At 44.4% G+C, this 25,345-nt stretch overlaps 3 protein-coding genes, 1 long non-coding RNA gene, 1 other non-coding gene and 1 pseudogene across 7 annotated transcripts; 1 reads left to right on the top strand and 5 right to left on the bottom strand.

The window, feature by feature from the left end:
• Positions 1-32: 32 nt before the first annotated feature.
• On the bottom strand, positions 33-141 carry LOC142878594 (5S ribosomal RNA; annotated as a pseudogene).
• Positions 142-366: 225 nt separating this feature from the next.
• Positions 367-485, bottom strand: LOC142878715 (5S ribosomal RNA). The gene has a single exon (XR_012924965.1). It is a non-coding gene; the product is annotated as a 5S ribosomal RNA (ribosomal RNA).
• Positions 486-3,907: 3,422 nt separating this feature from the next.
• On the bottom strand, positions 3,908-4,961 carry LOC142877246 (uncharacterized). Its single transcript, XR_012923808.1, has 4 exons — positions 4,897-4,961; positions 4,732-4,816; positions 4,557-4,646; positions 3,908-4,259 (listed from the first exon to the last, which is right to left on the bottom strand). It is a non-coding gene; the product is annotated as an uncharacterized LOC142877246 (long non-coding RNA).
• Positions 4,962-10,743: 5,782 nt separating this feature from the next.
• prdm4 (PR domain containing 4) lies at positions 10,744-16,657 on the bottom strand. Of its 2 annotated transcripts, none has more exons than XM_076011390.1 (12): positions 16,574-16,657; positions 16,252-16,283; positions 15,915-16,046; positions 15,535-15,723; positions 14,656-15,420; positions 14,416-14,565; positions 13,842-13,960; positions 13,680-13,765; positions 13,457-13,584; positions 12,699-13,286; positions 11,855-12,023; positions 10,744-11,714 (listed from the first exon to the last, which is right to left on the bottom strand). In XM_076011390.1, exons 3-12 carry the CDS (start codon positions 16,027-16,029, stop codon positions 11,339-11,341), a joined length of 2,685 nt encoding a protein of 894 aa, XP_075867505.1. In that variant the 5' UTR covers positions 16,030-16,046; positions 16,252-16,283; positions 16,574-16,657; the 3' UTR covers positions 10,744-11,338. The 2 variants fall into 2 exon arrangements, with proteins under 2 accessions (XP_075867505.1, XP_075867504.1); XM_076011389.1 differs by having other exon boundaries at positions 15,915-16,030; positions 16,574-16,648.
• Positions 16,658-17,360: 703 nt separating this feature from the next.
• On the top strand, positions 17,361-19,140 carry LOC142877257 (achaete-scute homolog 4-like). Its single transcript, XM_076011724.1, has one exon. The coding sequence runs from the start codon at positions 17,580-17,582 to the stop codon at positions 18,093-18,095; it is 516 nt and encodes a 171-aa protein (XP_075867839.1). The 5' UTR covers positions 17,361-17,579; the 3' UTR covers positions 18,096-19,140.
• Positions 19,141-19,271: 131 nt separating this feature from the next.
• LOC142877256 (suppressor APC domain-containing protein 1) lies at positions 19,272-24,888 on the bottom strand. Of its 2 annotated transcripts, XM_076011722.1 has the most exons (5): positions 24,084-24,888; positions 22,079-22,249; positions 21,272-21,427; positions 21,058-21,153; positions 19,272-20,429 (listed from the first exon to the last, which is right to left on the bottom strand). In XM_076011722.1, exons 1-4 carry the CDS (start codon positions 24,180-24,182, stop codon positions 21,064-21,066), a joined length of 516 nt encoding a protein of 171 aa, XP_075867837.1. In that variant the 5' UTR covers positions 24,183-24,888; the 3' UTR covers positions 19,272-20,429; positions 21,058-21,063. The 2 variants fall into 2 exon arrangements, with proteins under 2 accessions (XP_075867837.1, XP_075867836.1); XM_076011721.1 differs by lacking the exon at positions 19,272-20,429 and having other exon boundaries at positions 20,508-21,153; positions 24,084-24,886.
• Positions 24,889-25,345: the final 457 nt, after the last annotated feature.

Here is a 25,345-nt window from a genome sequence, read left to right as displayed (position 1 = left end):
ACGTGGAAACAGCACCCCCTGTCGGGACAAAAAGCTTACGGCACCTGGTATTCCCAGGCGGTCTCCCATCCAAGTACTAACCAGGCCCGACCCTGCTTAGCGTCCGAGATCGGGCGTTCTCAGGGTGGTATGGCCGTAAGCGAGAGACGCTGTTGCAAACACGCCTTATAAACCTGCAGCATGGAGGAAGTGCACCTTGCCTATGAAGACGTGCATGTGGTATTCATTTATTTATTTATTCATTCATTCATTAATTTAGTTAGTTAGTTAGTGAGTTTGTTTAAATGAACCGCCAGCAAAAAACAGTTTGTCTTGTGATTTCCTCATAAAGTTGCACGTGGAAACAGCACCCTTGCCGGGACAAAAAGCTTACGGCACCTGGTATTCCCAGGCGGTCTCCCATCCAAGTACTAACCAGGCCCGACCCTGCTTAGCTTCCGAGATCAGACGAGATCGGGCGTTCTCAGGGTGGTATGGCCGTAAGCGAGAGACGCTGTTGCAAACAGGCCTTATAAACCTGCAGCATGGAGGAAGTGCACCTTGCCTATGAAGCCGTGCCTTTGGTGTTCATTTATTCATTCATTCATTCATTCATTCATTCAGTCAGTCAGTCAGTTAGTTAGTTAGTTAGTGAGTTTGTTTAAATTAACCCCCAGCAAAAAACAGTTTGTCTGGGAGGGGGAACTATTGTTTTCACGTCAGAACTTTTTCCACGGCAGAACAATTAACAAAAAGTGTCGCTAAGAAAAACGCTGCTCAGGTACATAGGATGGACAAATATTTGACAGGGCCGAAAAGAAGTGTGGGGTGTTCTAGAATACTGAATACTGAAAAAACAAACAATCATGTACAAGGATTCCCCGTTGTTTGGCCAGAGGAACAGTCCCAGTTGAACCACAAAGGAAAGTCTCCAGGTGACCTCCCAAGGGAGAACGAAGATCCTGGCACCAGACAGAGTTTATATTGGATGAACTCCTTTGTGATTGGCTCCCGTTTATTTGCAGGGAGATGTCGTGGTTGAGACTTAAACTCTTTGGTCGGCTTCTTCTGGACCCTCCTTACGATTTGGGTCCAATACACGCAGTTGACGTCCTGAGAGTGTAATAGATAAAGAGAAAGAAGGAGGGAATGCCACCTGAACAGGAGGAGGAAGGGCAGTGCCCTTTAGTTGACTGACCACACACTCAGCATTTAGAGTTTTAGAGCATTTAGTTGACCACTCAACTCAGTACTCAAAGAACAGTGCCGTCTGTTTGAGTGACCACTGTTTCTGCCTTATCTTTATTGATCACTACCTGGACTAATTGACATTTGCCTGTCTTGCCTGCAGACATCCTGTTATTGATCTGTTTCGGATGCTATGCTGCCGGACTTAATGTTACATCAAGGTGTTTGATTAATGTATTTCTTTTATTAAAGGATTTTTCACCCTAACAAATCCCTCCTTTTACACCTTTTAAGGTGTAAACAAAATCCTAACCACATCAACAAGAACCTAATAGAACTAATCATCTTAAACATCAGAATCACCTATAATTACTCAGTAATCCAACGCGAAGGTCCCCAAACTGTTACTGGACCTATACAGGCCATCAGCCGACATCCAGGTAGCCCTAGTTGGAATTACAGAACCATTACAATGGTGAGTCCTAGTAAGAGGCAAATATAACAGAGCAAATAACTTCTTCTTTTTTTGGGGGGGGGGGTTTGTTGTTGTTTTTTAAGTTCTGAACTAAGGTGGTTCAATTGAAATGAATACATGAACCATCCAATACAGGTGTCATCTTGATTTTAATTCTGTTTTTGTTGAACTAAGTATTGAGTGAGAAGATAAAAATAGTTGGACAAAATGAATAACGTGAAGAGTTTTAGTTCTCACTTGATTGTTCCAAATCTTCTCTAACCACCTTCATAGTGTAGGAGGGCAGTTGAGCGGGTGCACAATCTGTTAGGTGGTGCCAATTAGCTTGAACATATCCTTTTACCTGGACTACGTGTGAGGTTACCTCCACAACTTCCAATGGTCCAGTCTTCCTGGGTTCCAGCCATTTTCTTTTGTGGGCTTTCACCCGCACCCAGTCTCCAACCTTAATTGCTGAAAATTCCTCCAGACTTGCATCAGGCTTTGTCAGCTGCACCTGTTTAGTCAGAACTCGATTCAAGTTTGTCAATGCAGATATATAGTCATCTCAGTCGGTCTGCCGGACATCCAATGAGGGCATATGACCTCCCTCTAATGGAGGCTTTGGCATTGGTCCTGTTAGCAACATGTGTGGGGTCAAATGTGTTTTAGCGTTTGGAGAGGTTCTTCTGGACATGAGTACTAGGTACATAACATCTAACCATGTGAGCTTAGTTATTTTTTAATTGTTTAGTTAGCTCTCTCCACTAATCCCTGAGAGGCTTCATGTCAACTGCTCCAAAATTGTGTGATCTCTAGAGTTTGTTGTATTTAAGGAAGATACTTATTATTGAAATGTGTTCAATTGTCTGATCTAATACTCCTGGGGACTCCGTATCTTGGACTAAGTATTTATTTTTTAACCACTTCACTACAGTCTGTGATTACTCTGGCTTGCATGGGACAGCCTTTACCCACTTCATGAAATGGTCCACCATCACCAACAAATACAGGACTGATGTTCCTGGGTCCAGGAAGTGAAACTTCTTTGTCACTTGATCAATGTCCACCACTGCGTATGATGCTATGTTTCCAACTTCTCCTTTTGTTGCAGCATCCATCTATGGACAGAACTTTTCAGGCAAAATCAATAGGCTCGCTTCCGGCTTAGTTCTGCCAGTGACGTGCAGTGAGGTATGTGGTTGGGGAGGTACTAACTCAAAAGTCAGATTTACAAACATACAATATGATGCTAATAGAACCGCTTCAATTCTGGGTGTTATCCCATTTTTAATTAAATTGAAAAATATTTGAAACTCACCACTGTATAATGCAGGATAGTATATCTTACCTTTACTTGTAAATGAAATCCATACATTCAAATCCAGACATTGTCACATGTTGAAAATAAAAGGTAGGGAAAACAGTAAAGGCTTTTTTATATAGCACAGCCACAAAGCCAATCTTTTCGAGAATACCAGTCCGTTTGAAAATAACGAGTTATATCCTTTCCAGGCACCCCCATCGTTTGAAGCAAACCTCGCAGATCTGGCGTTGGTTTCCCTCTACTTGTGACTTCTTGCTTCGATTGAAAGTCCAGTTTTGAGAAATGTATTATTTTAAAAATCAAATCCTCCATTTTCAGGGCAAAAAATGATTGCAGTTTGCACAGCAGTTTTTGTTGTTGTTGTGTTGTTTTTTCTTTTGCAAGAGTTTACCGGTTTACCAGAATTTCAGCGATTTTGACTATGAAAACTATCAAAATATATAGGAACCACAGCAAAATTGCATTGAAAGTGTAATGTATTGTTTTGTACGTTTGCCTTCGGGCTTCCGTAGCTGCTTTTATGTCCCTGCTACACCCCGTACTCTGTATATGCACTACTGCAGAGCAGAAGTAAAGCTGTCGACTTGAGAAGCACCCGTCTCGTCATTGTCTCTCCTCACTAGGTATTCACACACAAGTGAATACATAACATGGTGTCAGAAGCCTGTCAAGAACATAAGACGCGATCATGAACACGCAGTTTGAGCACCCGAAAATCGACTGGGACGCTGCAGACCTGTATAAGGAGTTTGAAAGATTCCGTTGCCACGTGATTTTGTCTTTGATGGTCCACTCTCGGGACTAGAAGCTAAATGGAAAGTTGGCTGGCTAGGTACGTGCACAGGTACAATTGACATTAAAGTACGTTTTCTACTTGTGCCGTGGTATATTGTTTTCTCCTATGAGGTGGAGCAGGAGCAGATGGGTGGAGTGGAGTGTTTGGTGACCACCAAACACTCCACCCATCTGCTCCTGCTCCAGGCCCCACTGTCAAAGTTTAGAACCCATTGTTGCCCACCCCTGATATAGATGCTGTGTCAGTCTATAAGGACAAGGTCTGTTTTGGTTTTTGGTCACACGCATCTTTATGCCACATACACCCAGCACACCGCAGAGTGGAGAACGCTTCCTGAATACTTAGGGTTCATCTCACGTATCCACCTGGCAAAGAACCCAGCTGTTGCTATTGCTACTATAGTGCCGGTTTCACCTGTTTAACCTCGGCACGGCACACTGTCTGGCCTCACTTTATACCTTCACTGTCCATGGCTTCCAGAGACTGCATCATCGCGGGCTGATACTGCAAGATTTCTGTGAATGCAGGTGTAAGAAGTTGTGTTGATGGAATGATCACAAATCACAAATAATCACAAAAGACAAACGTGTACATGGAACTTCAAGGAAAAAAAGTGCAATTGAGTGTTTATGATCTTTAATATTCTGTATTTATAAGCAAAAATTGCTAATATTTTTTCTGTTAAAACCACAAAGTATATCCCTTCCTCCAAAAGTCACAAAATGCCAAGTTCCCTGATTTTCTGTCTTTCTTTTTAAACAGATTGATATAATCAAGGTCACAAGAGCAGACACCAGTGGGGATTGTCTAACCTCTGATGTGTGAATAAATGCGATCCATGTGCTTCTGCTGATTGTGCACTGTATGCTGCATGGTCTTGTTTTCCACAGAGGCGTGGTAAGCTGCTGGATGACAAACACGCCTCGTGAGTTGTGAATTCAACTCCTTAAAGGAGACATGAAACAGTCTTTGATGACATTATCTCACCATAAAAGAGGACAATGAGCAACAGTGGCAGCATTGCTGTGGTGATACAGCTGAAGGGCAAACTGGTAACATTTTCTCTCTTTTCCTGTCAGTGGGGAAACTTGTTGCATTTGAAAAGAAAGGACGCATCTCAGTTTAGGAGAACTGAGCAGAAACATCACTGACCTTCTGCAGGATGTCCTGCAGATTACGTATGGACTGGTTGCAGTCTGCCAGCTGGGTCCTCAGCGTGTTCATTTTCTCCTGTACAATACACAGAGAGAGAGAGAGTGAGAGAGAGGTTTGGTAGAAGGCTGGAGGCTCAGTTAACAAAGAATACATTGACGATAAATACTTATGAAATGAAACCTAAAAGATGAACCAAAAACAAAATATAAATTCTAATTCTAATATATTGGAATATTAGTGTAATGACTATTATCATCATCATAATAATTAAAGCTGCAAGCAAGCAGCGTTCCAAGGGACTGAGCCTGCTGTGTCCAGCCGTGGCCTGTTGCTTCCTGCCGACACCTGCTGACAATGCCGCTGCCGCAGCCACCACATAACCCCTAAATAGGCTTTCTGTGCCGTGACTGTCTGAGTCGGAGGCCCCGATGAGACAAATGAGTGACTTGTTTTTTCTTTGCATTGTTGAAAAAAAACATACTAAATAAAGTATGTCGTTTTCATGTGGGGGCAAGAAAAAATACTTTAAACTGTTTGAAACTCACCGAAATGACCGGCTTATGATAGTTTGGCGTGAGACGGAGTGGTAGAATGCAAAATCTCAACATGTTGGAAAATTGAAAAACAAAAAAAACAAAACGAAACACACACACACACACACACACACACACACACACACACACACAGGACAAACGGAAAAATTGAAAAGTACTTAAATACCTGAAGCTAACCAAAATTACCTGTATACTATGTAGTAGGCCCCATGTAGTTTTTTTGTTTGTTTTGTTGCTGTTGTTGTTTTTTGGGATGTGGAGGGAAATAGAAAAAAATAAACAGCTTGAAAATCACTGAGACAGGCCGAAACTCACTGAAATGACAGTGCTATCATAGATTTTAGGCAGCAGGCCTCTCCCCCTAATGTCTGTGTTCTACTAGTTTGAGGATCTTAGTTCAGCTGGCAGCAGATTTGTTTTGTAATTTTTTTTTGTACTTAAACATTGAGAGCCAAAGTTAAGTAAAAACAAATTAGGAGAACAATTTGCCAAATTTGGTGAGTTTCTGAGCACGTTCGGGGGGTCAAAATTGCGTTCGAAGTCGCATATAAACAGATATAATTATAACGTAGAAAATAAGTATAGGTCCTTACATGTCCACTATACCTTAGTTTACAGTGGACATGTGTTTTCTGCTTATTGTATTGCTAAAATTATTATACTATGTCATTATTATTTGTTTTTTGTGTCTTGAGAGTGCGTGTTGTGTGCGTCAGGTGGATATATAGGTCAGGTGAATACGCAGCGGTGCAGGTGGAAGATGAAGAAGAAGCGGCGGTTATAAACCGTCTTTTGACCACGTTATTTAAGTTCCTGCAGCCATAAAATATTTTTCGTTTTCCTTTGGATGTTTTTATCATTTAGAAAGCTTTTCCCAACAAATTTAAACCAAAGAATAAAAGATATGATATTTTTTTTGGTGACCGAGAAGTTTTGTTTTCCGTGCGTAAAACGAAACACCGCTTTCTACACCACGGCTTAAAAAAAATAAAAAATAAAATAAAAGGGAGAAAAAAAGACATAAAAGCAGATGGGTGAGTTCAACACGACCATCCAGGAGCTTAAATTTGACCCAGTGAAATTTGGTCAGTACTTCAGAATGTCTGTCGGACATTTGGAGGAGTGCTCCGTCAACTGGCTCTGTGTTTGCAGAGGGAGAGAGCATTGTCAACGTGTTGATGTGACGTCATCGACCATCCAACATCATTTTTGATTGGTCAGAAGTCCAGTATTCGCCTTTTCGCCTGCGAATAATTCAACATAGGAACGAAAAAATATATGTCGGTTTTTCGCGCCGCGAACATTCGCTGCTGGTGTGTACGGTCATATATATATATATATATATATATATATATATATATATATGTACATATATATATATATACATATACATATGTATATATATATATATATATATATATATATATATATATATATATATATATATATATATATACATATATATATATATATGTATATATATATATATATATATATATATATATGTATATATATATATATATATATATATATATATATATATATGTATATATATATATGTGTACCCACAGATATATATGTGTACCCACAGATATATATGTGTGTATATATATATATATATATATACATATATATATATATATATGTGTGTGTGTGTATGTATACATATATACATATATATATACACATACATATACACATATACATGCACATACCTACACATTTACACATGTTCATATGCACACAGATGCATATATACCCATATAAACATACATGCGAGTACATATAATGATAATAATAATAATAATAATAATAATAGCGATGATAATGATAACAACGTTAATAGTAATAATAATATTGATAATAATAATGATAATTATTATACAATTAACAATTAGAATAATATACTCATGGATAAATAAGGCAATAAGCTATGCAATAGTGTGCAACAGTGTACCCGTGCTTGTGTATACCTCTGTGTGTGTGTGTGTGTGTGTGTGTGTGTGTGTGTGTGTGTGTGTGTGTGTGTGTGTGTGTGTGTATGGGTGTGGTGGTGTGTGTACCTGAATGTGGGAGTGGGTGTGTTTAAGTACGTCACTGGAAGTAGGCTGCCAATTAGTGCAGCCTCCGAGGTCCGAATCCCGCCCCCCCATCAGCAGGCCGACCCCACTGTGTGTAGTGTCAGTGTATATGTGCACTTGCTGGCATATTGGACTATGGTGTGGTTAAAATGGAGGGGTAGTAAGGCCCTGGGGCAACCACACTGCTGCTGAGCAGGGCGGCGGCCGCAGTGCACGAACCTGGGAGATGGAGCGGTGGCCGGCCGATGGAGACCCTCATCCAAAGCCCTAGTGTAAAATGTCAGTGGGTAATAGACTGACTCGGCGTGGGGGCCAGATCCTCGCCAACAAGGGTGCAGTCGGTGCCCCAGAGCAGGGGTGAGGAGACCGTATCGGGGGGAGGCCCACCGGGGACCCGGTCACCACCCACATCGAGCCCCCCACGGCACCCGGCCAGAAGGCCGGGCAGCGACCACCCAAGACACAAATCACCCGAAACAGAAAAAAAAAAAAAAAAAAAAACACACCTATTATTCGCCCAGGGGCGACTCCCGGTCAGGGCGCCCTCTTGGCGACGTCGGGGCCGGGGACACCACAGGGATCCAGGAGCCAAAAGGGGGCCACCACCCACTGGCCGAGGGCCCCGGGGCAGCGGTGGCGACCAGGGAGACGGAGGGCGAAGGTCGGGCAGAAGGCACCACCCGGGCCCACAGGAGCGGTAGCCGGCGGCCGCGCAGCCACACCCCAGGCATGCGACCCCACCGCGTACGATCCAGCGCCAGTTCCCAGACACAGGGATGGACCAGCCCTCCCACCAACAAGGGGGCCCCCAGCCCAGAGGCAGGGACCCCCCCCACCCCCCACCCCAACCGCTGCCCCCGACCCCGTAGCACCACCCACCAGCCACCAGGCCCAGCCCCCAGCGAGGCAGACATCCCAACCCCCGACCCCCCACCAATCCGCAAACAGCCGAGCACCCCACGCCCAACTGGCTCGGCTGTGATGGTGTAACCAACCTGTGCTGATAGATCATTGCATACTGTGATGTATGGCTTTAAGCCACAGGGCAGGATCACGGGGGGCGTGACGTCACTGCCCGAGCAGGTGAACACGTGGTGTCCTCATCAGAATAGCTCAGTCATCATGAAAATGCAGCAGAATAATTAAACTCTGAAGTCTTACTATAAGTGACCAAAGGTTTGCATACATATCAGTACAATGATATGTCTCTTAAAATTTGTTTACTTCATTTTTTACCATTTTTTTCCTTTGGATGTACATGATTTTGGCATGTCCCACACGCTGTTGCTAACTTCAGTGTGTGTCATAAATGGTTAAATTATACTAAATCAGTTTGTTTGTTTGTTTGTTTTTACATTATCTTACTGTCACAACAAGTTATTTGATAAAACAAGTCATTTTTATTATGTATATTCTATTTTCATAATAATATTGAAAATTTTGCATGTATCCCTGAAATTGCTGTCCCCCCTGTTATTTTGGGCGAACTGTCCCTTTACGAAACCTAATGATATTTTCAGTAACATCACAAGCACCATTTTGCCTTTCTTCAATGGAGACAGAAACTGTGGCTAGTTTCAGAGTAAGTAATTTCCATCATATTTGGTGTGTAGTTTGATGTTGTCAAGCTTAACATGTCCACCCCGTCATAGTGAAATATCAATTAATATAAAAACCTTTCAGAAACTCAAAATATCTGTGTTAAACAGCACACAGTCCGCTTGCTAACTGAATCATTTAGCTAGCTGTAAGGTCCATGTGTGCTAATTAAATGCTAACATTAGCCAAAAATGTCCACCCTGTCAGCAAGCCTTCCATGATAGTGTGGGCATGGGGACATTTGCATAGTTTAGGCCACATGCTGACAATGTTACACTTATTTCAACAGCTATTACAGACATTTTATAACAGTACATGCCATACATAGTAATGTATCAGCAAGCCTCATTTGATTAGGCAAGCCAAGTTAACCAGGACTCCCAATTAAAGTGTTGAAGGGAATATGTTGAATTGGCATTGAAAGTTTAGCGACTTATTATTACTTTTACTAATGTGTTACTGTCCACTCTGTTATTTTCATGTTCAAAGAAAATAAACAATTTATTTTCATAAGTTAGCTAACGCTTTGTGTGATTCCTTTATAAACACGTTAGGGCCAAATAGTATTGTTGGAAAGTTTGACCAGATATATTTGTTGTTAGATTTTATTTAGAAAAGATGATTTTATAGGGTCTGCCAACTCCTGGAACTGCAACACCTCCCTTACACGCAAAACTTTGAACTCCTCCTCAACGGATTTCAAGGGAAGTGTCAGTTTGAGCAACATTGCTACTTGGCAGTCCCAGCCATCTCCTCAGGTAACGGCTGAGCCTCCTTTCCAGATTTGAGATGGTGGTAATTGGGAAGTCATCAAGAAGCAATGGCCACAGTATCCTTGGCATAACCCTGTGCTGGTAAACCCATACCTTGAATTTACCTGGGAGGCCCATCTTGTCAACCCTTTTCAGCCATCCTTCTAGCTCCTTGCAGGTGTTCCTGATGGAGGCTGTATTCTTAAGGCTGCTGTCAAAGAACTTTCCCAAGTTCTTTATAGGCCTCTCTGAGATAGTCGGGATTGGTGTTCCTGCAATGGAGAAACGGAACCTTTCTGCCACTCTGCCTTTCTTCAAGACCAAGGAACTTGCTTGCCTTGAATGACATCCTGCCCCATCCAATTAGCCTCTCCAGCCCCATCAGGATCCATCTGGGTCCAGGCACTAACTCGGTTGTAACTGTCAGGTCATCCATGAAGGCACGGGTTGGCGGATCCCAGACGTGGATTTGGGACCTCTGCATTCTTACTACAGCTGGAACATGGTGCCTCTCCAGTGTTTCCAGAACAAACTTATAGGGTGTTGAGCCATAGGCATTGGCCACAGCACCGCCAGGTCCCCTTTTTTCTCCCTTGCCTCCTTGAGAACCTGTGTGATCACTCCTGTGTGCTCTTGGCAGCCTGGTATCCCGGAGATGCTGCCTTTTTGCAGGTGTCGGTATATCCATGCTTGAGAAAAAACCCTATATATACTCTATAAAAATGTATAGTAGGTAAATGAATTCATGGCATTGTAAAATTAGAAACTACACATTAAAATATGAATCCCGATAATCCTGTCACTGAAACAGGGTGGGCTATTTTGAAGTACAAATAATATTTACTCATACGTACAGAGTTAAATGACAAAGTGGTGTTTATTGGTATAAGATATTCACCATTTAGCTCAAAATATGACAACAATTATGTTAGCAGCAAAAAATATTTGAGAGTCTAAACAGGAACAAGAGGAGGATGCGCAACGCTCTTGCTGTTGAGAAAATATCATGTCTGTGTCGCCCCACAGACATGGAAGTGAACAGAATTTGATCAAATATTTTCCAAAAGTCAATGTCAGCGGTTTGGGAAAACACAAAGGTGGATTTAGTAGCTTTCTAATGTGATTCTTTCCATCACACTGTCCTGATGGAAAAGATGGAAAGGGTTTGGCATTAGTTGCACCATATGTTTTCATGTGCAGACCAGCCGAATGAGAGAATGCTAGAATTGATTTTACTGAAAGCTGGAAAAACAAAGTTAACAGCACACTTGAGGGGAAACCGATGTGCGAGTTCCCTTGACAGCTGTTGTCTTTCTTTGTTGTGGCTACAAAAATACTTCAGTTAGTCTGTCTCTAAATGTCCAAACTGATGTGTGTTTCATCAGATTGTCGTCTATTAACGCAAGCTGCCATATGTGGATGATTTGTTTTTTCATAAGGAGGCACATTGTGGTCAATGAGGGGGTGACAAGGACTTTTCAGAACTGTACCCTCCAACGTCTAAACCGCAGTCATCGTTGCTCGGTGAGTCACGGCCCCTCTCCCCTTCCCTCCCTCTCCTGCTGTCCTCCTCCTCCTCATCCTCCTCCTCTTCCTCCTCCTCTTCATCTTCCTCCTCCTCCATGTCCTGCTCCTTGTGAACCGCCCTCTCCGCCTTGGGCCCCTTGCATATTTTGAGGTGGCGGGTGAGGTGGTATTTGGTGAGGAAAGCCTTGTGGCACTTCTCGCAGACAAAGTCTCTGCGGCCCTCGTGCGAGTTCATGTGCTTCTTCAGGTGGTTGGTTTTGAGGAAGTGCTTGTTGCACTTCGGGCACTGTATCTGCCGTTCGCTGTCGCGAGAAAGGTGAAGAGAGAAAGAGGGGTTCACTTTGATTTTCAACAGAATTGCGGCAAATCAAGATAATAAGTTTAAAAAAAAAACACACAAAGTTGACAAAGATTAGATAGAAACGCTTCACAAGTTACTGACTGTGTGTGAGAGAACATGTGCTGTTTCAGGTCTTGCTTCCTGATGAACGTCCGCTCGCAGAGGTCACACTTGAGCTTCTCCGCACCGGTGTGGATGAGCATGTGTGACGCCACATGGGACTTCTGGGTGAAGGACTTTTCGCAGACGGTGCACCTATAGTTCTTCTGACCTGTTTGGTCAATGGTTAAAACACATTTAAGGATCATCCATTAGATCAGAGGTGTCAAACTCAAATACACAATTGGACAAAGTCTTGGGCCAACATTGATTTACATTTATTGGAAAAATCTTCCTCCGGATAGAACAGAGAACCTTTTTATATGGACCCAAACAAGTTTTGCTTCAACCTGAATAAGGAACAAGCAAAACTTAACACTATACAATATAAATAACTTGATATTGCACAGATACAAAATTTAATTTCAAATCAAAAAAACGAATTAAAATAAATAAAAATGTAAATAAAAATCATAAAGCTCTTTTTTAATTTGCAGCCTTCTGATTTAGGTTTCTTTTTCCACAGGCAACACATTTAAAAATAAAATAACAATAAACCAATGAAGTAATAATATCCTTCAATGTACACCCTGACCTGATTGATACCAACAAAATACCAACTGAGCATTCTGGGATTTGTAGTATTAGCGCTACATGTGCTGTATAATACCTGCAGGCCAGCTCTAGTAGTGATTTTGTATTGCCTCGTGGGCCAAATATGTTTGACACCTGTGCATTAGAGCAAACCTTTGATGACAACATCCTGAATGATATTTTTCATGTGCTGAGGTTTAATATTTGTGTTGTCGCACCAAAATATGCAAGACTGAGCCAGTTTGATACACACCTGTGTGAATCTTCAGGTGCATCCTGAGGTTGCTGGGATCGCTGAAGGCCTTGCTGCAGTACTCGCACTTATGAGGCTTCATCCCAACGTGACCCATGAAGTGCACGTTGAGCTTGGTGGACGTGATAAAGGCCCGGGAGCACATGCTGCACTTGAACTTCTTCTCGCGCCCGTGACCCAGACCTTTGGCCCGAGCGTTTGTGTTTAAGTTTGAGTTCGGATTCACGCCGTCCCCGACGCCGTTGTTGTTGTCGTGTTCGTTGGTTGGCCCTGTGCCGTGGGCGTGGCATGGCCACGGCGAAGAGGAGGAGCTTGAAGTCCCATTGGCCAGCTTTTCTTCCTGGTGAGTGTGCTGCTGCTGCTGCTGCTGCTGCTGTTCCTGCTGCTGCTGTTCCTGTTGCTGCTGCTGCTGCTGCTGCTGCTGCTGCTGCTGCTGAGCGTGGTCCTGCTGCGGCGGGCTGTGGCTGTGTGGCGGCTGGTTGTGGCCGTGGCTGCTGCTGTGGCTGCTGAGCTGAGACTTGAGCGCCGTGTAGGACGAGCACTCTTTGCCACACTGGCAGAGCTCGCCTTCAGGAATATGAGAAAGACCTGCGCAGTGACACAGACGGTGGCGGAATGCTGAGCAACCAAAGAAAATGGGTCGCTGCCTTTTCTTTAAAAAGATTTAATATTCCACAAAATTTCTGAAATCAACCTGTCAGGTGCCATAATAACACTGGGCCTTCAACAATACAACAATGCATCAGCCATCTTCTCACCAATCAGCCTGCAGTAGTCTCTGCTGTAGTAGAAGATCAGCTCCTGTTCTGGGTGGATTTCTGTGGTCGTGCAGAAGAACAGTTTCCCGTTGGCGGGGTAGGCCACCAGATTCTGCTCCTCGCGGGTCCTTTCGAAGGAGAAGACATGCGCACGTTAAAAAAGCAGCTGTTGGTTAAAATCTATTCGCACTACAGCTTTCGTGTTCATGCGTTACTGTCATGCCTTGCTTTGCGGACAAACATCATCCAGTTGCACTCATTCTCGTCCGTCGTGACAATGTAGAACTCCAGCGCGTTGTTATGGTACATCTGAGGTGAAGATGAGGTGTGATTTTTCAGCTTTAAGTTAAGATACACGCAGTTTGACTGCAATGTCACTACTGACCTTCCAGATTTGCGGCGTGTCCTTCTCTGGCCAGTCAGAGAGGTCCACGTTACTGCAGTGCTGGCCCACCAGAGGTCCGAAGCAAGTCCTCTGAGGGATGACGTCACGCGCAAAAACTCCTAATGGCAGAAGTCAGAAGTGTTTTGCTACCGATACACCGCATGGAAATTTACAAAACATCTTTAGCAAAATATTTATTTTGTTGCATTGTAATATTTCATCACTGTTATTTTATTTGTTAATTATGGACCAAACAATTGCCCCCTAATCACCGTAGGCAGGTGACTGCAGCACCTGCATTATATAAGAGTTAATGGGGCCGGCAAGCTCTTCAGTTGAACACAGCCATATAGTTTAGAGACGGTCAAGTGTTTATTTGGGATTTTGAATTGTGGATTTCATAGAAGCAACCTGTACCGCATTGGTCAGCGTCGCGGAAAGACTATTTTGATTTTACTTTGGAAATAAGGGAAGAAAAAATTGAATCGCTGCATTTTCCAGAGTTTTTGTATGGCACAACTCTCGGGTGCGTCAAACTGAAAGGTTCCACAAAGAGCAAAGCGCTTTTACTCACCAAGAGGTTCATCAGCTACCGAGATGCGGAGGCACAGGGGGCGTGGCAGTGAGAGGCGAGCTCGGCTTTGGATGGGTGTGTCGGGAATAAAGGTGACCGGGCCGTGCTCTGGGCAGTCTGACGTATAAGAGCGCTCACACAGCGTGCACCCTACACAAAATGTAGCACGGACAAAAAATGTGTGATTCATCTTAAGTACTTATAAGACTGGAGTCTGCAAACCAACAGAGACCAACTCACAGATGGTGTAAGCCATGTTCTCCTTGTTGGAAGAGGAATCCTCCAGCTGCAGGCTGGAGTTGACCAACACCAGATTGTTCTCCGGTCCCAGGGACACTTCCGCCGTGATAGGGGAAACATTGACAGCCTCCAGCCCCATCCCCGTGTGTCCGTGTAAGGATACTGGCTCCAGCTGGCCCTGGTTGGCCATGGAGCCTGTGAGCACCACGCTGACAACGCCCGAATTCAACTCCCCGTTCGAGTGGAGTTGCTCCCCAAGGCCTCCGCCGCCGCCTCCTCCTGCATTGCCCACCCGCCCTCCCATGTGATCGGCCTCCATTACCACGGGTAGTTCGAGCACAGGGGGCCCGTGCAGCGGCATGACCCCGCCAGATGAGTCCACCCCAGCCAGGCCTTCATGCGGCTGAGGCTGTCTCCCGCCTCCCAGTTGCTGCTGGGCGTCGGACACCGCCACCACCCCAACTCCATCCATGGTGGCCAGCTCTTCCCCCATCCGGTCTGGGGACATGGGGCTGCTGACACGCGATTCCATGGCCAACCCAGTGGAGTCCAGCTCGTGGGCACCAGGTTGGTGGAGATCTCCCTGACCGGGCACCTGTCGGGAGTCCATAGGAACCAGACCCTGCTCCAGTGGGCCTCCAGGGCCGCTGTAGGGGTCCAAACCTGTGGGGTTGTTACTGGCTACTGAAAGGGTTCCGTCCATGTTGAGGGTGCTGGGATGGATGTACTGCGGTGGCGGACGGTCGGCCAAATAGGACAGGATACCTGCGGCGGGGATGACAGGAGCATCTTTGTTATTATTATCCCATAATATGGTTGTGCATAACTGGAGTAATGCACATAAGCAACACAACAAGTGAGACAAAAGCAGCAGCCCACCAGGCAAGATGTGCCGGAAGTAACTGCTCTCCAGGTGAGGGTATGGAGGTGGAGGCAGTGAGTAGTTCCTCTCTGGAAGGCCACACATCACTCCTCTGTCGCTCAGTGGACCCATGGGGAGCATCAGCGAGAGGGCAGAGGGAAGGGAACCCAGGGAGGGACCCAAACTGGGGATGGCCACAGGCATGCCTGTGTGCAAAGGAAAAACAGAGAATAGGAGTGACGGTCTAAACAAAAAAAGCTGGAATAATTAAGCAAATAAAAAAAGGCTGGAGAATGACAACAGGAGTCCCTTGCTGTATCGTGAATAAACCTAGGAAATATGTGGATTTCAATTCATCTGAGAAGCAGAGAAAAGCAATGGCTTGGAGACCTCGTACCTGGGGTGGGAATGGGGTTGTGTGTGGGGGATGTCGGCAGGCCCAGGTGGCTGGCGCTCACTGAGGGCACAGTGAGCTGGTCCATGCCCACAGGACTCAGGTTCATGTCGTTCATTCTGGATTAGAATCGCACTTAAACGATGGTAACATGTAATGAGACAACATGTCCAACAGCTAGCACGGAATGTTATCGGGGTATTTAACTGACGCTTGGGCAAAGTTAGCAGATACACATTTTTACAGTTTGTAGTAAACATTTAGCTGGTGGAAACCATTACATGCGAGCTAGTACAATATAAACATGCGGCATAAGGTAGTTTAGAGAAGATTAACTTACCTAAATTCAAAGGCTGAGCAGGGTTTCTCTCCCTGTGAAAAAAAGAAACTGGAATAACTAACAGCTCAAATATCGAAAAACTAACCTAACCAGCAAAAACCCATCGCACTCCACCACGTCAAACGTCTTGTTTACAACCAGCTAGCAACACATCCACCCATTTGCAGCCATGCTAGCGCTAGCTTCGCAAGGCAGCGTTGACAAAAATAACTAAAAACAAAATTGCGGGATAGAACTACGTGTACACAGCGTCGCTGTCGGTACTCTTATTGGCAAGTGTTCAGGTAACGAGACACAAGTAACAGTGTAGAAAACAACACACCAACACAACTCCCTGGACGGGGCCATGGCACTCTCTGTTGCGCATGCGCACTTTTTCCAGAGTCGCCTAAGCAACGAGCGGCGGTTGTTCTGGGGCGAAATGGATAAAAAGTCCTAATTTTAGGGCCGAGTGCGAGTGCGACCTTATAAATACTGGAGGAGTTGATAGTAGTAAGATGTTTTTTTTTCTGGGTAACATATGCTCAGAAACAAATGCAGCAGCAGCTGTGGCCAATTCAGTGGTCTGGCACGGAGCAGTGGTCTCTACCACTAGGGGCGCTAAAAACACTGGTACCGACCAGTTGGTCTGGCACGGAGCAGTGGTCTCTACCACTAGGGGCGCTAAAGACACTGGTACCGACCTATTGGTAGTGGTCTTTCCTGTGTATCTTGTGGTCTGCCAGTTGTATGTTGGTCTGTTAGGTTAATAAATGTCAGAGATCATAATCTTTTGTCTATCAAATATAATCAGTTTATTATTATTGTTATTATTATCATCATCATCATCATCATCATCAGTAGTAGTAGTAGTAGGAGGAGGAGGAGGCATATTCACACCGCACACAAGTAGTCAAAGCTGTGAATGTCCAGTATGTTAAATGTTAATTAACTGACAAAGAAACAAAATAAATCTTATTCAATGTATCAATACATTGTATTCAAATATGTCGTCTCTCTGTTGCCGAAGCGCTGCGAAGCCGCGGTGCGTGCTCTTGCGAGGGGCGTGCAAATCTCGACAGTGCACCTGACGGATCACACCCACCGTGTCTCCCGTTTAAAAACCTCGGCAAAGAAGGCTGTCACACAAACTGGGAGTCCAACCATGATCCTTAGCTGTCTTCTTCTGAAACGTATTAAAACCTTGGAAGTAGTGTGCGTAAAAAGGGGTCAACTTGGGATAATTCTCGGAGGACCATAACTAAATTGCGCGCATTCTCCTCCACATTGAAAAGAATAATGTGGCTGATTGCTGAAGAATTAATTTATATATTTATTTGATTTCCAGAATGAATTCAATGGATCGTATTTCGTACATCTCTTTGGCTCTCCGTGGCTCCTCAATACAAAACGGCGGAGCGCACTGCAGTGATGCGCTTCGACTCGGACTGCCCTTCCACCTTGACGCGTACCTGGAGCCCGCGCACGCCGGCCAGAGGTTACCCTGCAGACGGTTCTCCTGTTTCCCCTTCCACGGGGCCATGGGCCCGTGCGAATACTCCTTCGAGCCGGCGTTCATCCGCAAAAGGAACGAGAGGGAGCGGCACCGCGTGCGCTGCGTAAACGAAGGTTACGCGCGGCTCCGCGAGCATCTCCCCCAGGAGCTCGACGAGAAACGGCTGAGCAAGGTGGAGACCCTGCGGGCGGCCATAGACTACATCAAGCACCTACAGAGTCTGCTGGACCTGAACGTCTCCGGGATGGAGGCGTCGGCCGACGGTGCGCGGCCGCCTCGGAGGTCAGAGTGGAGCAGCGACGGAGGACCGAGAGCCGGACCCACCGACAGCGGGGAAATACTCTTCTGAGGCTTACTCTGTCTCGTGGTCAACTTGGCATTTATACAAAAAAGAAAGCACTGAAGTTTTGGACTAGAACAGTTTGGTTACACATAATGCATATTTTGGCTCGAACTGAAAATTCACAGTTCAGTTTTTTCCGCGTGCATCAAAAGAAGTGTGCTCAAAGTGCGTCTTCACCCATTCAGCTGGTGATGACATGAACTGGTACATCACATTCTCATGAACCAGGCGGTAATATCTCGAAATTGATCGAATTGTTGGGGGTAACCTTCAGAGTTTGTAATATTATATGTCTGTATGATGACTTTTCTGTAACATCTTTGAGTGCACCATGAAAACAGCAGGTGCAACGTGGACACAAAGTGAGTATGCGGCTAATGACTTTTGGCTTTTGTTTTGTAATAATGAGGTCTTTAACTAAACATGAAATTGCTCACTGGCCTCCAATTTAAGGCAGATTATTTACAGGTCAAGAACAATAACAAAAAGTACTAGGTAAATTTTACTCCGTTTCAGGGTTTGTGTGGAAAAATGTTTTTGCATCAATTCCATTTGATAATGCAGAGAAAATATATTTTAATCATTGATATTAATAATAAACTGACGACAAATAAGAAACAATCCAATCCAAGAGATAAGCAATTACCCATACTCATCACACCAACACACAATTTAAAGTGCAGAGTTAATAGCTGGTTAGCTTGCTATCAGGAATATTGTCTTTACACAAGCGAGCACAACAAAACTGTCGATTATCAAAATTGTAAAAAGTAAAACATTGTTTTCCATCTGTCCATCCACTGTCTATCCCTTATGTTCTAACAAAGATATTTCACTTTGATGATGCAAGATACCTTATTTTGAAACTGTGCATGAAAGGTTTACTCATGCCTCAAGGTTAACTGAGTCATATGTCTGCAGATTAAAATGCCTCATCCAAGCACAACTGGCACAAACACCGTTGTACCTTCTATTTGTAGGCAGCATCCAGTTTGACACGACTGTCCGTATGAAAACGTGTCTGTTCAAAAATAAAGTCTCTCTCATTGTTGTTGTGGTCGCCTGACTGCTCCCCAAAGACCACCTACTTACTGTACCATCGGAGGGGCTCTCAGGAAGTCGCAGTATTCTCACGAGTGGGAGGAATGCTTTCAGTCACTGCCTCCGGAGACGCCTCCCTCCTTTTGCCCTCTGTCTGTTGGGGGTGTTTACACTTCCCACCTCCGCTGACCTGCATGGAAAAGAGCTCACAGCGTCTGACGCGCGGCAATATGAAAAAAAAAGCCCAAACTGGAGAAGAAGAAGCAAAACATGATATTGTACATGAGTCAAAGGGAGATTTAGAGAGACCAGCAGCTCAGGTGAACCGTTCCGGCATGGAAGAATGGCATAGGCAACCACAAAGGCGTGACATACTCATAACAAAAGGTGTTTGCCTGTGCAGCATGTGAATTAGACCCAATAATTAGTCAAGTGCTGGTACCCTGGGCTTGATGGTTCAGCGGCAGCCTAAAGATAGAGGACGCAAAGCTACTTAAATGAAAGCCAATGCCTCTGATGGGTGTTTTTCTTTCCTGTTGCACTGGGACTGATTCTAATCTGATGCCGGTGCACATTTTTTGCAGGCAGTGGAGTTGCAGCACTTGCGCAAAGTTAAAGAATTTTGGTTCAACAGGGAAAAGTTGCTTTATTTAAAAAAAATAATTAAAAAAAAAAATCTGGACGTTTCCAAGTGTTTCAAGAAAATGTTTTGGCTCACAAACGGCTGCAAAAGCCTCCTAGTTTCAACCACCGGTACAAATTGCCCGTATTTAACTTATCTTCTGTTCTTATCAGACCTATTTACCGTCACTCATTGTGGCTCTAAGCTTCAGAGACACGGGGCCACCATGAGCTCAGAGTAAACACACTCTTACAAGGCCATCACTCCATTCATGCAGCATATGGGAAGAAACACACCTTATTCTGCAGTGAAAAACAATACAGTAATGTTTAAAAAAAAACGTGTACTGGTAACAAAGTGAACATAACACTTTTCTTTCAAATGATTGCAACAGGAGATAGCAGGTGCGGGTGTTGGAGTGATATCTGTCAGTGTGAAGCAGATTTAGGGTTCGATATTAAGCCTGCATGAGCAGCTACGGGCTCGTGCAGCGCAAGCAGGAGAATTTCTGCAGAAGCGTACGATGGCACGACCTGATAGCGCTTATCTGCCCTAGTGAGATCAGTGCGAGACCACCGGGGGAGGCTGTTGCGACTTGTTTAGACACAGGGCCCACATTCAGGTACGGAAACGGAACAACTGGAGGGTAGCGGGGCAGACGCTGATACAAGATTTTCCTGCGGTGGGGAAAAAAAAATAGAAAACATGATGTGTTTGCTAAAGAGATGAAAAAAAATATGTTCACCGCCATATCTGCAATTACACATTGAAGAAAGCCTTTATTTGTTGTTGAGTGGTTCAATCTGGTGCATCTTGATTAAAAAAAATGTATGTGAAATTTATGCAGGGAAGCAAATTGGAGTGAAGTCCAACAGATCCATTGCTTTACATTGGAATTGAATGTCAATGCTTTATTTTACACAATAAAAATTTGAAAATCAGCTGCATTAAAAAGATAGATTGAGCTCAGGAACCTTTAACAGCATGTTCTTCTTTGTGGGGGTTTAATATGTTAAAAGACACCATATATTATAAAGTACATATGCCTCACAAATATTTATGCGGAAAAGGACATGCTAATCACTTTAAAGCCTCGGTTTTGCCCACTTTCCTTTCACACAATAAGGGAGTTGAGAAGCAAACTTTGCAATGATCCCAATATTGTACATCCACAGTAAAGATTGTGATCTTGTTATATATGTTCAAATAACACTTGGTCTCTTTTGACAAGGACACATAGAACCAAATGTTCCATTGCTAGCCATTTTTATCAATTTAAATACATATTTACACATCTGTTTTTACATTCAATCAGTGGGGCTGCAGGTCACCGAGCTCCTCGAGGAGGGCGTCCTTCTCCAGCTCCAGCATGGCGATTTGATGATTCTTTTCACTCACCTCCTGTTTGTGGCATCAAAAGTAAAGAAATTAGCCAATTGTGACAATTTAGAAAATCTGTGGGGGAAGATCAGCGGAGCGAAGAAGAAGAAGAAGAAGAAGAAGAAGATCTTGCTCCTACTTTCGTCAGTACTGTATTTCGCCAGCGGAGGTCGCTGTCTACCACAGCATCGACGAGAGAGGGGACGCTGCCGCTGGTGACGTTGGGCTCTGACATCACAGAGCCCAGAGAGCCGTTCACCCTCTGGATCAGAGTCCTGATGAGGCAGGACTGAGTCTGTGGAGACAGTGGAAGCCCAGCGGTTCATTGTTTATGGCTTGATTTAAAAAAAAAAACAACAACATTGTTCCCATTTGATAAGCAGATACAAGCAGAGTAGCGCGATTAGTTATTCAAACAGCTCGATGGATCTCAAGAAAATAAGATATTTATCCCTTTTTTGCAGCTTACTTCTGCAAAAATACTTGTTTGAAGTCAAAACAAACAAAACAAAAACACGACCCTTCCTTGGTGCCTTCCACATGTTCTAACGGGAACAAAAACAAGGCAGCCTCATCGAACGGAACAATCGCCTGTCCGGAAAAACAAAACTGAGCGAAAAGAATAATTGCCCATATTGCAAAAGAATAATAGGATATGTATTTTTTGTGGGAGGTCATTCACAGGCTGTACTGATAAAATAAAATACTATTTTATCAGTACAGTGACTTTTCTATTACAAATAAATCTACAAAACACGCTGCTGTACATTTCTAAACCCTTTCCTCCTCTAATTTAAACTTATATGTAAAACACTTCAAAGAAAGCTTTTAAAAAGTATGGAATTAGAGGGGGGTCTAAATACTAATTACTGTGTCTTGGCCTGTATTTGATGTCAAATGTGCTGTATTATCTGGAACTTTCTGGGGACCTCCCGCTTTCCCATACCTCAGACGTGGCGTCATAGATGGATCCAAACGCGCAGTCGGCCTTGACGACGTCCTTCTTGGCCTTGTTCTCCTGCAGCCGCTGCAGGTACCAGAGGCGGGTCTTCTCCAGGACCTCCAGCCCCGAGCACAGAGCGTCCCTCTCCTTCTCCAGGTCCTTCAGGCGCTTAATCTGAGAGGAGAGAGAGCACCACTGAGAATCACATGCAAAAAACAAAAAACAAAACAAACATTCAGCACGTTCTGCACATAAAAACCCAACAACCTTTTCACGCAAAGAGAGAAAGGTGGATTGTTAGGTATGTGTGTGTGTGTGTGTGTGTGTGTGTGTTTACATGAGGGGCTGACAACAGCCACAGCCAGATGTAAAGCAGTGTGATTGGCACAGGGTGGCCTGTTGTCTTCCAGAGGCCCCAAGGCTTTTGTTTACGAGTCGGGCCAATCTACAGAGCAACAGGAGGCCTTTGGCTCTATTGTCCGCACTCGGCGGGACTACGCGCGCTTTAAATGGACTCAAGCGGAGCCGAACAGAGGCCGCCGCGGTCAGGAAATTGTAAAATTATGGCACCGCCTGCCCACCTTTGGCAATCAAGGGGGTCAGGAGCTAAGTGGGCCACTGTTAAAGCGATCGCCAGCGAGATCAGAAAGTCACAAAACCATTAATGATTCATTCTGGCCGTGTCACATCGCGATCCTAAGCTGATTACGTGATCTGTGGGAAGGGAGATGAGGTTTATATTGGGCCTTTAACAGGAAGCCGCAAGAGTCATGTTTGACATGTGGGAATGTATCAGAGGGACGACAACGGCGAAACTTCAAAACAACCCTCCGTTGCTGGGGTCAAGATGAGTGAACCACAAGCGAGTTTACAATCTTACACTGTTATATGATGTGATATTTTGAAAATTTGTCTTTCCAAAATCCAATATATTTTAAGAGCAATTTCACAAGGGCTTATTGGAAGGCAGGAGAAATAAACTGTGGGAGTTTGCAATTGTAATTAGCTTTATTTCATTTTCCTTCATTTTTGGTTTTTAACCTGTAAAGGTTGAGGCTTATAAGGTAATTAAATGAAAATATTGTGTGAAATAATAAAAATGACGTGAAGTCAAATGTGTCTGACGTTGTTGCATAAAACTGTCAAAATTGAACATCATCTCTCTCAATGAAAATCACTTCCAATACAGAAAATAATAAATATAAACATTGCTAAACTTGGCCCATTGAAACGAAATTGAGAATTCATGGGAGGTTTGCATTGCTGATAAAAACCCATATGGTCCAGGGCAAAAGTGTTTAAATTTCGATTCACAAAGTCGCACTGCCACCTGAACAAAAAAACAAACAAAAAAACAGCCGCACGTTGCCCTACGACAAAACATGTTATGCTGCAAAAGGGACCTGGGTGTGGACACGCCGTTAATTACCCAAACCAACAAGGCAACAGCATGATGTAAACCCGGTCAACGGTTATAACAACTTAACACTGATCCTGCCAGTCTGGTGAAGAGTTGATATTTTGTCAATATACAAAAATATTTCACTTATTTGGCGAACACTGCACTGCAGCTCAGATTGTGTATGAGCACCTGTGAGCTTGAACCTGTGTTTTCTTCCTCCTATGACCTCAACTCATACATTATATTTATATATATATATATATATATTTATTATATTTTTTATAGAGAGGTGTGATTGTTAGACCAATCAACCCTCAGGCACGGTGGATGTTTAACTCTAAATAATAAGTCAGGCATTGCAGGTGAAAACGCATATTCATGACGGCCAGATTGTGCCAAAAACGCCACGTGAGAGTGTGAGGCGTCCGATAAGAGGAAGCTCCTTCACTTTAGGGGGCGACAGGGGAGACGCACACGCTTGGACGCGCATCAGGCGATAAAAGCAGCGAGATGGAGCTGATTATGGTCTCAGATTTCACTTTATAAGCACAGACCCACACAGAAACACACACACACACACACAGAGACACACACACACACCCTCACCCATAGGTAGAAGCGCAGAGCGTCCAGGCTGTGGAGGCTGGTCCTGAGGGGGATGATAACCACAGTGTAGGAGTCAGGGCCGGCGGCGCGGCAGGCCATGGAGAGGAGGATCCGCGGCTAAAAGTGCCCCATGCAGCTGGCCTGCACAACAACACAACAGGCTGAGGCTCCCCGGCCGGCTGCCTCTGAATAACAGCACAGGGAGAGAGGGAGAGAGAGAGAGAGAGTGGGAGGGAGGGAGAGAGAGAGCGTGGAGGGGAGGAATCAGTGTGTGTGTGTGTGTGTGTGTGTGTGTGTGTGTGTGTGTGCAGGAGTGGAAAAAAAATATACACAGCAGCACGATACGCAGGCACAGACAGCATGAAGCCCCTGGGGCGAGGTAATGAAAAATTCCACATGTCACTGCCATGACTGGTTAATCGACATACAGCAAAGTGGCACTGACAGAGAGAAGCAGTGAGGGGGACTGGGGGGTGGGGGGGTGAACGTTGAAACTGGCAGCACATGATCAAATAAGAGACCAGATAACAGACAGGCAGGGAAATATGGGGAGAGGGAGGAGGAAACAGGTGGGATCCTCACCTTCTCACCTTTGCTTCTTGTTTTCCCACCTCAAAGCCTCCAGCATGTAAGATTTAGCAGCATCTACATGTGTTGTAGCATGTTGCAAGCAAGGGCAATATTATCAGCCTTGAAAATAATATTTTGTTTTTAGCTACAGGGCAGACACAGCCGCCGTCTTCTAAGCAGAACCTGCTCATGATGTAAATATGAATTCTTTCTTCTTCTTCTTCTTCTTCTTCTTCTTCTTTTTTTTTTTTTTTTTTTTTTTTTTTTAATTTTTTTCATCAGCAACAGTTTTTCTTTTTTCAGGGTTATCTCACTAAAAACACATTGGTGTGTGAATCTATTCTGCGAACTGCCAAAAGGTCCCGTTGAAATGTCACACGGCGGGAGGGGGAGAATATTCCAGGAGGATCCCATCAGAATGCAGCCAGAGTGCAACGCAACATCGCACACGCGGAGTGAAAAGAGTTGCGCATGCCATTCGCGCTGTCATCGTACATATTTATTTATTTCCCCCCCCCCCTGCAGTTTCGCTGCGCCTGGTTTCAGGCGGAGCGCCTCTTGTCCCGACATGTTGCCCAGGAATGTGACATAACTCGGAGGATGAGAGGTGTGGACGGGCTGAGGGCAGGCACACAGCGGGTTCGTTGCAGTTGCAGCAGCCCGAGCGCCTCCAACCGGGCTGAATCGACGGT

This window comes from Nelusetta ayraudi, unplaced genomic scaffold, assembly GCF_046127955.1.
Source record: "Nelusetta ayraudi isolate G7.1 ecotype Tasmania unplaced genomic scaffold, CSIRO-AGI_Nayr_v1 ptg000135l, whole genome shotgun sequence".
Lineage (NCBI taxonomy): Eukaryota > Metazoa > Chordata > Actinopteri > Tetraodontiformes > Monacanthidae > Nelusetta > Nelusetta ayraudi.
The sequence above is the reverse complement of the archived record's forward strand: the minus strand, read 5'-3'. Positions and strand labels throughout refer to the sequence as shown.

Excerpts from the sequence above, each read along its gene's own strand:
- prdm4 (XM_076011389.1), bottom strand. The coding sequence starts at position 16,618 with ATGCGCAACAGAGAGTGCCATGGCCCCGTCCAGGGAGTTGTGTTG. Across the intron at positions 15,421-15,534 it reads CTTCCGGCACATCTTGCCTG|GTATCCTGTCCTATTTGGCC; the intron begins GTGGGCTGCTGC and ends TCCCCGCCGCAG. Across the intron at positions 11,715-11,854 it reads CACATGTTCTCTCACACACA|CGAACGGCAGATACAGTGCC; the intron begins GTCAGTAACTTG and ends TTCTCGCGACAG.
- LOC142877257 (XM_076011724.1), top strand. The coding sequence starts at position 17,580 with ATGAATTCAATGGATCGTATTTCGTACATCTCTTTGGCTCTCCGTGGC.
- LOC142877256 (XM_076011722.1), bottom strand. The coding sequence starts at position 24,182 with ATGGCCTGCCGCGCCGCCGGCCCTGACTCCTACACTGTGGTTATCATC. Across the intron at positions 22,250-24,083 it reads CTCTGCGCTTCTACCTATGG|ATTAAGCGCCTGAAGGACCT; the intron begins GTGAGGGTGTGT and ends CTCTCCTCTCAG. Across the intron at positions 21,428-22,078 it reads TCTATGACGCCACGTCTGAG|ACTCAGTCCTGCCTCATCAG; the intron begins GTATGGGAAAGC and ends CTGTCTCCACAG.